Below are 11,352 nucleotides of genomic sequence, written 5' to 3'. Positions count from 1 at the left end.
TTTTTGATAGCCATAGGGGCCTCAATAACAACAGCAATAATTAGTTGGAAGCCCCAGCAACTCAATTCCACAAAAAATGTTCGCACGCATGCGCACAAACGAAAGCGTTATATATACATGCCCCTTGAAGGCGACGACCCTTATCTTATTAGGACTGGTATTACAGACGCCAAGGGCTGTACTCTCCCGCATGAAAGCGGTACCTGTCATGCTAACATGAGGAAGAAGTCGACCGCCAGCCCACGAGCCCCGCGAGTACCACACCTCCGTACACCTCAACAGATCAGCGAAGAATGAACGATTATAAAAGCTATTAAGATGCGCACCGTTACCACCACGCATATCACGTGTTTTCTACATCTTACGTGCTATCAACTCGTATGTGCTTCGATTTACATACAATCAAACAGGGAAACGTATCAAACTCCGTTGTTAGCCGGTTGTTAGCAGGTTTGGAGAATAAAAGATCGAAAGAACTTATGCGATATTTTGCATCGGAAAGTGAATTCTCCAGCGATGTTCCCTGACCCCTCCTACACGGTAAAAGGCAATAATAACCCCGTGTACAATACGATTATTTCTGGGACCTACTTACCCAAAGAGTTGTTCCTGGATATTGCTTGCTGGGTATCTCCGGAATTCTACATGAAATGCAGTAAAATAATTGAAGAATATTTCGTAAACGAATTCAAGACCAACTATCAACACGGTAATGAGGCTCTAATGTCCAAGCTGCATGAATTAAAAACCCGGAATGAGAAGTTGGAAAATTACGTAGAAGATATAAGTCCAAAGGTCGTTAACCCTAGCAAAAGGCATATGTTTGCTATAATACAGAAAAATCAATCAGCCGAGTATCCGTATTATATCATTAGAACACAGAAAAGACGTTTCCCGCAATCCTTGTAGTCCATGTGAAAGAACGTGAACAGTTTTCGGCGTTTTTCAGTAATGAAGCCTCAGAGAATTTATTTAAAAAATGCAAATGTAAAAATTACTGTGAAATGTATTGTAATGTTATGTACAGATATCCTTAACAAAAAAACTTGTAACATATGATCGTGTATAATTATTTCTAACCTTTGGACATGAGGAAAAATAAAACGCTGGTATGTAGAATATGTATTTATTTTCAAATAAGATTATGACAATACAGAGTGTTACACACACACAAGTCACATAGAAAAACAGGTTAAAGCTTAGGTCTTTTAAAACCGTAGGGCACTGAGCTGTGGTCGTCCAGGAACCATCTCTTTACGGAGAGAGGCTTATACAACTTGGTTTGCTGTACGGTTATCACCTCGTGCTCCTTGGTCCTCAAGATGTTTCTTGAGGCTACACATACCGGGCTGGTGGTGGAAGTATCCAACACCATATCTTTTATGGTGTTGAAATTTATCAGCTGTGATGCGGTATAGTTAAGGGATATACCTTTAACTTTACACACCACCTTCTCTTCGTTATCCCTGGTGGAGAAGACTTTGTACGCGTAGTTTTAAGGGCCTCCGCTTACAAACTCGGATATGTAACTTCCGGGTCCGTACCCTTCCAGCTCGTCGGTCATGTCGCCGAGGAATTCACCCGTTGGTACGTCGTACTCTCCGTCTTTAGCCACGTAAATGACAGAGTCTGTGTCATAGTACAGGACCCTGTCGCCCAGCTGTTCCAGGTAACTGTACAGCTTTAGGCGTGCTTGTGTGGTGACGTACGCTGCGATGACGCCATTTACGGTGATGAGTGGGTCATAGGCCTCCTCCTTGTGTTCCCAGTTAACGACGAGCGTGTCCTCGTTGATAGGGAGCGCCGAGTTAACGTAGATGCTGGGGTTTGTGAGCATACCGAAGAATTCTGAGGGGTTTCTTACTACGGATGTTTTGGGCTGGTTCTCCCTCTGTCCAAGTTTCCCCCAAAAGCTGTTCAAGATGAGTTTTGCGAGAGATCGGAGACCAGGGTTCTCAACGATCTCTGCAAACTTCAGCCTGACGTATCTCGCTGCAAGAACTGCTCTATGTAACGCTCCTTCTCCTCGTCTGTGGTATAATGGACGGGCCAACCGGACGCCTGCTGTTTCACGGAGATGAACTTGTTCATCATCCCTGTGAACAATCCTCCGATCCTTGCAGCCTTATCGTACTGCTGAACGTCATAGGCCCATATCTCATGGATCTCCAGCAGGCGATACCCTTTTTCAACGGCTTTTACAATTTCATCCGTCACCCATGTCCCCGTTAGAGCTCGCTCTACGTCGTTATGTCGACACTCGCTCGTGTTCATGTGTTCTCCGCAGGTGCGACAGAGAACAAACATGAGCTTGTTGTTCATCTTGGTAGGGAGCACTGGGTGGTAGAAATTCTGGGGCGGTAGGATCTTACATTTAACAACCCCGTTTACATTATGAAGATCTGTAGGGCATTCTTCACCCACATAAATTTTAGGGTGGCCTACGGGGAACTTGCCGTATTTGCAGACCCAGGGGTAAAGGGAGCAGACATCGACGTATTTGATTTTTTCGCCTGGGCCGCACTTGTAGTATTCGACTGTGTTCCATGTGCGGCCTCCGTAGAAAGCATCTCTGGGATTTAGCGGCGTTAGGGTTACGAGCGGGTGGTTTTCAGTGTAGGTGCGGACTTCATCGTTCTTATGAAGATCCCGCCTAAACCCACATTCCCACATCTCAACGACCTCATAACCAAGGTCTCGAAGTCTTTGCATCTTTGCAAGGGTGGCTTCGTGTCGGGTGTTTAATGTCTGGGAGGGGTCTTCGGGCATAGGAGCGTCTCTATTACATTTGAAGCAGGTGGGGCAGCCGTGGAAGTAGCAGCCGTTAAACTCAAACACCTGATTGGTTTCTGCGGCATACCCATCGACTTTTACACCCGCGACTCGAGATTCTTGCTGTTTAGCAGCGTGTTGGATGTTTTTGCCTCTGGTGTGTTCCTCCCACACTAACCACTGGATGGCTATCTTGCTTTGGTTGTCCCGCCATCTGTAGCCGCCTTTGGGGATGATGCCGATGGTGTTTGGCTTGAGGAAGTTGCGCCTGTACACCTTATTGCATGCGGAGGCTATCGTACATGCTTCCGTGTACGGGCAGACGTTTCCTGTTTCCATCAGCTGTTCCCGGAACTTGAGACATGCAGCCGTTAAAATTTCAACATCAGAAATACAATATTCGACGAGGTCCCTCCGCATGTTAAACTCGTCGTCCTTGTGTTCCTCGTGCCACTCGAGGAACTTGGAGTGATCTTCTGGTTTCATGTTGTCGGGGTCATAGTATTCGGCGACTGGTAGAGGGCCTACATAATTTTGATTTTCTGCGGTGTTGAAAAGATGGGGGAAATAGCCTTTTTTTAAATTATTGCCCAAGCCGAAAGCCTTGGGCAACCTGGACAGCGCCATGGGAAAGTAGTTGAGACTATCCAGGAACTTTACGTTCCCCACCACCATGGAAATTATTTTCGTCCCTCGCATGATGAGTTCCGGGGTGAGGTCGGTTTTGGTAAGGATGTAATTGAGACAGAACTGATGGTCGAAGGCCTGTCCGTTGTGTGCGACGACCACCACCTGCTTGAATTTCTCCCTCATGGTCATGAGGTGGCGGAGGAACGGCGAAATAGGGTCGTTACACTGCAATATTTGCAGTCTAACCCCGCATTTACTGCAGATTTTCTGCTGCGGCGTGTTCAGGCACGCGTCGCAGCACTGCTTGAAGACACAGAGGTTAGGCTCATGCAGGAGGGACCCGTCCGACCTCGCCTTCTCTTGCTGCGTCTCCAAGTCGTAGAAGACGAAGAGAAGGTCATCTGTCTTCGGCTTCCCTGTATTAGGCTGCATATAACATAGGTGGTCTGCGAAGACGTGGGCATTGCATATCTTGCAATATATCTCCCCGCAGATATGGGTTCTGCCCCTTTTTACCACCTTGAGACAGTCGGGGCAACGGCGAATTTGAGCACAGATATTTGTCAAGTGGTTATCGTAGCATTGCTGCCCTCTGCAGCTACGCTGACAATCGGTACAGTTTACTGCGATGTCTTCTTGGCATGCGGGCGACTTCTGGCACGCAGGACAAGTACCTCCACACCTATGATCGTTTTTATTATTATATGGCACCTGGCACCTCTCGCAATAGTAAATGCAACGGAAGGCCGCCGTTAGTGACGTGATGACGTTATAGTGGCCTTCGTGATAAATCAAATTTAACGAGGTGCCCTCTGTGCAGCCCTTAAATATCGCGTCGCGGCCTTTGCTGCCGTACTGGTACACGACGATGCGGTAGTTGGTGAGATACCGCTGGAATTCCTGCAGCTCAAGGATACCGCAACCTTCTTCGGGAATGGTAACCCCCGGCACCCGTATCAGGTCTTGAGCTCTTTGTGTCTGTATCTTTCCGATATCTCTGCGCACCTTTCTATACTCGGCGTCCTTGGTCACTTGTGCAATAGCGACGACGAGGGCCCGCGGCAAGCACAAATTGTCTTTATTGTCTATTTTCATAATTCCTTTCCTTAAAGCACACTCCTCGTCGAAGGTGTTGTACAGCCGCCCCCTATCGTTTCCTTTCCCTGCGGGCATCTTCACTGAGGTTACCCCCAGACAGAACGTCTCGGTGTTTAGCCCCGCAGAGTTGGATTGGTAGACGCTGGAGATCACGCCCCACACGTCGTCATAGGTAACCTCTCCAGCCGGCTTGAAGCGGACCCAACCATCACCTCTGACGAAATCCCTGGAGCAAAACGAAAAAGACACCTGGTCTTCGGGGTTAAGACCTTCGGCGCCTTTAGCTATGGCCTGCTGGATTGCCTCTTTAACCCACCCTACGGGTTCTTCGCCGACGGGGACTGGCTTGATTTTAAATTCTAGGGTCCGCCCCACCAAGTTGAAGCGGCGGACCTTCTTCACGGCATCTCTAATTATGAAAAATTTAGACATCTTGCAGTGGTGATAGTCTGAAAGATACCAAATCTGATAAAATGTTTCCTGACGAAAGTAATTTGAAAAACTTACAAGTTGGTTGAATAGCGTCGAGCGCGAGAAGAAAACTAACTAACTGTGATCTTAACACTTCAAAGATTGAAGATAGACTGGCTAGAAGGCCGCAGAAGACGCGTAGTTATTACCTTTCAGGTAACTAGTATCGGTGAGATATGATTTTAACGCCTGAAAAGTGATCATGTGATTAAAATGTGTTTGATTAAAAAAATAGGACGTATATTCTCTCAAAAATTTCAAAGTACAAGAGAAAATAAAAAATTTTGAAAGTGAGTAAAACGAAAAGATAGTGAGCGCTTTCTACCTACTGGGCAAGCATATCATCGATCGCGAACAAATGAAAAAAATCGATGAAACCCACTATCTTATTGCATGACGTTTAATTTGATATGCGACACGCCATATTTAAAAAAAAAACTCACTTTTATTGAAGACGTTTCAACACCTTTTTAAAAACTGATAATTTCAAATATGATAACAGCGCGGAGATAAGACTCAAGACAGCGTACTGATACGAAAGGAAAGACCAGATATACCGACGTATCCGGCTTTTATACTCCGCTGATAATCTCGAAACCTTCTCCTAATCTCGAACCTGTCCCTAACGGTCGATATCTAAAAGGCCTCTTAAAGTTTATGATTTGTGCGTCTTTGCCATTAGAATCAGTGTTAATTTACGATATTTGGCAAAGTGAAACGTTTTCCCCATTAAAATGTATTTAAGTCGTGACACACTTGATAATTACGTCCACGCGCTTACTCTGAGCTCGTCGAACAACTGCTAACCGATAACAAAAAGGACCCCTGATATCCGCGATTTGTGCGTTACGACCATAAGAATCAATGCTAATTTTAGGATTCCGCCTAGTTTGATACGCATTTGCATGCATGTAAATCGAAGCAGATACGAGTTGATAGCACGTAAGATGTAGGAAACACGTGATATGCGTGGTGGTAGCGGTGCGCATCTTAAGCTTAATAGCTTTTATAATCGTTCATTCTTCGCTGATCTGTTGAGGTGTACGGAGGTGTGGTGCTCGCGGGGGCTCGTGGGCTGGCGGTCGACTTTCTTCCTCACGTTAGCGTGACAGGTACCGCTTTCATGCGGGAGAGTACAGCCCTTGGCGTCTGTAATACCAGTCCTAATAAGATAAGGGTCGTCGCCTTCAAGGGGCATGTATAGATAACGCTTTCATTTGTGCGCATGCGTGCGAACATTTTTTGTGGAATTGAGGCTTCCAACTAATTATTGCTGTTGTTGTTGAGGCCCCTATGACTATCAAAGAACCGCCCCCACCCTATAGCCCTGCGCTCTGTGGCGTTTCCTTGTTTCAATTGGTAAGTTTTGTATGTGGATATTACCTCAAACCGTAATTATTTTGTGATAAATATATATAAATTATTTTACGTATAAATTTTCTGTTGAATGAATAGGATTTTATATGAAATTTTGATTGATTTTTATTAAATTTATTTTCAGTTCGAAATTTTGATTGATTTTTTTCGATTTATTTTCGGTTAGAAGTTTTTGATTTTTAGGCCGTTTTTAAATTTTCTAGTATGTCTTTTTTTTTGTTAAGTTCTAAGTTTCTAGCATTATTTATTTTTATGGGGTCTTAAATTGAAACGATATGAATTTTTTTATCTGATTTTATGATTCATTTTTCGAATATAAGTTTTTGCTATTTTTTTCCAATTTTTAATTAAATTTATGGGATTTTGAAATTGAAATAATATGATATTTTTATGAATAGTTCCAAGTTTTTAATGTAGTTTCTTATAGAAATAATTTTTTTGTCTTTTTTCGTAAAGAGTTTATATTAATGCTTTAAATGATTTTTAATAGGATTTCTTCGTAAAGAGTTTAAGATTAATGCCTTTAATGGTTTTTAATAGGATTTCTTCTTAAAGAGTTTAAGATTAATGCTTTAAATGATTTTCAATAACAGAGAGCAATAAACAACGAAAGGATTTATAAAATAATTTAAATTATTACTTACTTAATAATTCAGATCGTAGCAGCACTGCACTAATACCAACTTCTGATGTGTGTAGGTAGTATGATTCTAAATCGGAAGCTCGCGTCTTTTTATATCCAAAATGCGGTTCCGTGACGCATTAATGTGACGTGAACAATTAGCTACCAAACGGCTTTGGATTTAATTTAATATTCCACTAATGTATTTTTGATAAAACTAATTATCTGTACTTATGTGGATAAATTATAAGTCGCCGGGCCACCTCGACAACAGGTTCAGATTTTGCTTGGGGCCTTTCCGCCACGCGTTGACAACGTGTGACCCTCGAACTATAAACGTCAGACTGTTTTGAATGTAATATTCCACTAATGTGTTTTTGATAACACTAATATTATTTGTAGTTGTGCGAGTACAGAAGCCACCAGACCACCGGGTGATCTTGAAGTATATTTTAATGAATTTATAACGACTCACTAATATCCATTTAATTGCTGATAAAATAAAAGTAATTAAAATAATGAGTAGCTACGCAGCGTACTATACAGTGTCATCCTACTCACATGGGCTTTAACATGGTACGGCGGTATTAAGAAGTTACAAAGCATTTAACACATGTAGCTACTCTAGTTAGTTTATATTTAACTCATACATTTATAATAGCATAGAATTATTCCAGTAAGTATTGAGTAATTATCTTGGAGTATATTTTTTCTTAGATGATGTTATTAGCCTGTTATATTGACAATGTCCGCGCGATCCACTTGCTACGCCATCTACTGATAAGCGCTCGTCCGCGTTCTGAACTAATTTGCAAATGGGGGAAAATAATTAAAATTGAAATCGCTGCTGCTCTGGCACCCGCTTAATGGGGCCCATGACGACGGCGGCAGAGCCCTAGCGGGGGTGTAGAGTCCTATATGGGGACCCGTGACTGGGAGGGCGAAGCCCTAGGCCTACCTATGTGGGATAAAGACATACATGGGACCTTAGGACCAATCACCTTCCACGCAGACCGCAACCATCTTATCCCTAACGACCAATCACCTTCCACGCAGACCGCCGCCATCTTATCCCTAACGACCAATCACCTTCCACGCAGACCGCCGCCATCTTGTGACGTCACATCCGCTGCAGACCGCAAGGTGGTTCCTTGCTAGCTCTTTAGGAAACTAAGGTGGTGCCGGTGTACTTACTGATAACGCCAAGTACTGCTACTACTACTGATAAGCGTTTGCTGCGCTCCAACACCGAAGCGTGGGGCCCTGGGGCGAAGCTCCTCGCGGGAGCCTATCTCCGTCATACCTACGTTGGGGTACACGCGACAGCGTATCCCCGACATGGGGTGACCTTCGCGGACGGCGTGGGTGACCTGCGTGGGGGCCCCATGGGGGAAAAGTCCTAGGTGCGGCGAAGCCCTACGCTCGAAAGGCAACCTACCTGGGGATACCTGCATGGGGGCCCTAGGGGGCAAAGCCTTAGGTGGGGGTCCTAGGGGGCAAAGCCTTAGGTGGGGGATCCTAGGGGGCAAAGATGTGGGGATACCTGCATGGGGGCCCTAGGGGGTAAAGCCTTAAGTGGGGTCCTAGGGGGCAAAGCCTTAGGTGGGCGTCCTAGGGGCAAAGCCCTATGTGGGGATACATGCATGGGGGCCCTAGGGGGCACAGCCTTAGGTGGGGGTCCTAGGGGGCAAAGCCTTAGGTGGGGGGTCCTAGGGGGCAAAGCCCTATGTGAGGTTACCTGCATGGGGGCCCTAGGGGGCAAAGCCGTAGGTGGGGGGGTCCTAGGGGGCAAAGCCTTAGGTGGGGGTCCTAGGGGGCAAAGCCTTAGGTGGGGGGGTCCTAGGGGGCAAAGCCCTATGTGGGGATACCTGCATGGGGGCCCTAGGGGGCAAAGCCTTAGGTGGGGTCCTAGGGGGCAAAGCCCTATGTGGGGATACCTGCATGGGGGCAAAGCCCTATGTGGGGATACCTGCATGGGGGCCCTAGGGGGCAAAGCCTTAGGTGGGGTCCGGGGGCAAAGCCCTATGTGGGGATACCTGCATGGGGGCCCTAGGGGGCAAAGCCTTAGGTGGGGGCTTAGGGGGCAAAGCCCTATGTGGGGTCAAAGACCTAGGCGACTACATTTTTAATTTCCCGCCATTTTTCCCGCAAAAATGCTGCGCTCTGATTGGCTGGCGGGGAAGGGGAGGGGGAAGGGGAAAGGAGGTGGAGTGGGGGTGGTCTAAACCGACCCATTACCTACTGACGTAAGCAAACCGTTTATTTATTGTCTTTATATGAGCGAAAATATATAAATATGACAACGTTGCATCTAGGGCGCGTTGTTCATATCGTAGCCGTGCATAATATTGTGAATAACCGGCTGACGTCAGCCGGTCAGTAACAGCCTGAAAAGGGGGTTAAATAATGATTTGAAAATATGATTTTTCAGCTTTAATATGCATTTAAAATTTTTTTAATCACGCCATCGTATTATACTCATTTTTTTCTATCTGCTCTTAAAATTAATGACATTATGACTGAATCACCCTGTATAATATTTCTATTTGAAACTTGCGTGTGATAAATTTCATGTATCTGTTTTAAATTTTCTTTAATTTAGAAATATTTCATATTTAATGGAACCAATTTGTTTAATTTTTAGAAACTTTCTTCTGTAAATTTACCCACATTTTACAGTATAAAGTAATTTAAAATATAGCACTTATACCGTCATATTTTTCATCAATTTTACTAGACAACCATCGAATCGCAAACGGAGAAATGGGGGTGGTGGTAAACATCACTACATAATAATTTCTTGCACACACTTATATTTGAGAAGTACTGTTTCTTTTTTAGATAAGATGGTTATGGTCCTCATCTTTTCTCTCCTAATTTAGGGATTCGTTTCCGAAATTATAGAAATGTGATATGAATCCTCAGTTTGCATTAGAATAGACTTAGAATTTATAGTTCTTAATATACAGTAACAGGGACTGTGTAAGGCATTGTTATATCTTAATTTACTAAAGAAATAATAAGTTCTAACTTGTTTTAGGAGCGCTTAAAGAACCACTCTATATCTATCATCTTCGCAAGTACATAATCACGGTCTTTCAGTGAGAGAGAACAACTGAATATGCTAAAAAATCTGTGGTTCCAGCCTGCTACAATTCGTTCTCGTAAATGTTGATGATTTAGTATGGCAAACTTATACACAAAATCTATCATAAATCCCCAGAAATAAAAGTATACCAGGTTGTAGTCGGGGAACGACTTTGCTAATGAAGAGGTGTATCTTGACCCCTGCCAATACAGCGCTTAAGAAATATTTCGTTTAAATGGTTTTGAACATTTGGCCATAGTGCGGTGGTATACCATCAAACTGAAAGCACATATTTTCGACTACAAAGGATACGCTCATCAAGAAGATGAGGAAACATTGTTTTGTAAAAAAACAAATCCTAAGCATTGAATCGACCTAAAAGAAAAAATCAATCACGCATACAGTGACTTTAAAATTCTCTTAATCATGTATTTTTATAATGCTACATCATCAGCCTATAACTGGCTATTATGAATATTAGTCACTTTGTTATGCTTAACTGTTCCCTTATCAAAAAATTAAAGAGATCTTATAAAAAGATGTTCTCTGTTCTTAGCATATTGAGTTGCAAAAAAATTACCATACTTCAAAATCCTAAGAAACTTCTGCACATTTTGCGCATGATACGATATAATCGTCATATGTTTTTGTTTTTCTTAAGCGATGAATTAAGCTTAAGAAAATACTCTTTTTAGATGATACCGATTCTCTTAACTGCTAAGCTAATATTGGAGTCACATTTTCCTGTAATTATTATTTATTAATAACATTAAAATATTATTAGTAGGTTTGTTACCTACCTATTATTAACAGGATATCTGTCTTTTCAGAAAATGATAACAATTCCACATAATTTGCCATTTCTTGTTTTAATGTCTCGAGATTAAATTTGACAAGTACAGATCTACTTTTTTGAGTCTATCTAAATTAAAAATCTAAATGTTATATACGTACACACAATATTAATTTTTAAGAAGTCTCGTAATTCAGTGCACATTTAATTTTATTGTTATGTGGAAACGTAGTACCATCTACAGGCACAAATGATTATCTACAACAAAAAATTGACTCTGCGTATGATAATAAAATATAGCCTATTGAAAATGCTAATCAAAAATATAGAAAGTGTTTAGAAGATTCTTTAACTGGACTAAATTACCTATTTGCCTAATAAAATTACCTCAAAAGTTAATATTTATGATATATTGATCATCCAACTTCAACACTTCATTACAAAATTGAACCTGTTTGCGACATCCATGGTTTATCCAGCTAGAAATGATGGATCCAACTT

The 11,352-nt window shown here is 42.8% G+C and overlaps 2 protein-coding genes across 2 annotated transcripts; one reads left to right on the top strand and one right to left on the bottom strand.

Annotated features, from left to right (window-relative positions):
• Positions 1–1,192: 1,192 nt before the first annotated feature.
• Positions 1,193–4,932, bottom strand: LOC108913463. The gene is made up of 3 exons (XM_018719017.1): positions 1,985–4,932; positions 1,545–1,913; positions 1,193–1,466 (listed from the first exon to the last, which is right to left on the bottom strand). Exons 1-3 carry the CDS (start codon positions 4,930–4,932, stop codon positions 1,193–1,195), a joined length of 3,591 nt encoding a protein of 1,196 aa, XP_018574533.1.
• Positions 4,933–8,517: 3,585 nt separating this feature from the next.
• On the top strand, positions 8,518–9,099 carry LOC108913462 (acanthoscurrin-2-like). Its single transcript, XM_018719016.1, has one exon. The coding sequence runs from the start codon at positions 8,518–8,520 to the stop codon at positions 9,097–9,099; it is 582 nt and encodes a 193-aa protein (XP_018574532.1).
• The last annotated feature ends 2,253 nt before the right edge of the window (positions 9,100–11,352 follow it).

The sequence above is a fragment of the Anoplophora glabripennis genome, unplaced genomic scaffold (genome assembly GCF_000390285.2).
Source record: "Anoplophora glabripennis isolate ALB-LARVAE unplaced genomic scaffold, Agla_2.0 scaffold1214, whole genome shotgun sequence".
Lineage (NCBI taxonomy): Eukaryota > Metazoa > Arthropoda > Insecta > Coleoptera > Cerambycidae > Anoplophora > Anoplophora glabripennis.
The sequence above is the reverse complement of the archived record's forward strand: the minus strand, read 5'-3'. Positions and strand labels throughout refer to the sequence as shown.

Coding starts and splice junctions, on each gene's coding strand:
- LOC108913463 (XM_018719017.1), bottom strand. CDS start 4,932: ATGTCTAAATTTTTCATAATTAGAGATGCCGTGAAGAAGGTCCGCCGC. Junction 1,914..1,984: donor CAGTTCTTGCAGCGAGATAC/GTCAGGCTGAAG, acceptor CATCTTGAACAG/CTTTTGGGGGAAACTTGGAC. Junction 1,467..1,544: donor ATGACCGACGAGCTGGAAGG/GTACGGACCCGG, acceptor CTTCTCCACCAG/GGATAACGAAGAGAAGGTGG.
- LOC108913462 (XM_018719016.1), top strand. CDS start 8,518: ATGGGGGCCCTAGGGGGTAAAGCCTTAAGTGGGGTCCTAGGGGGCAAA.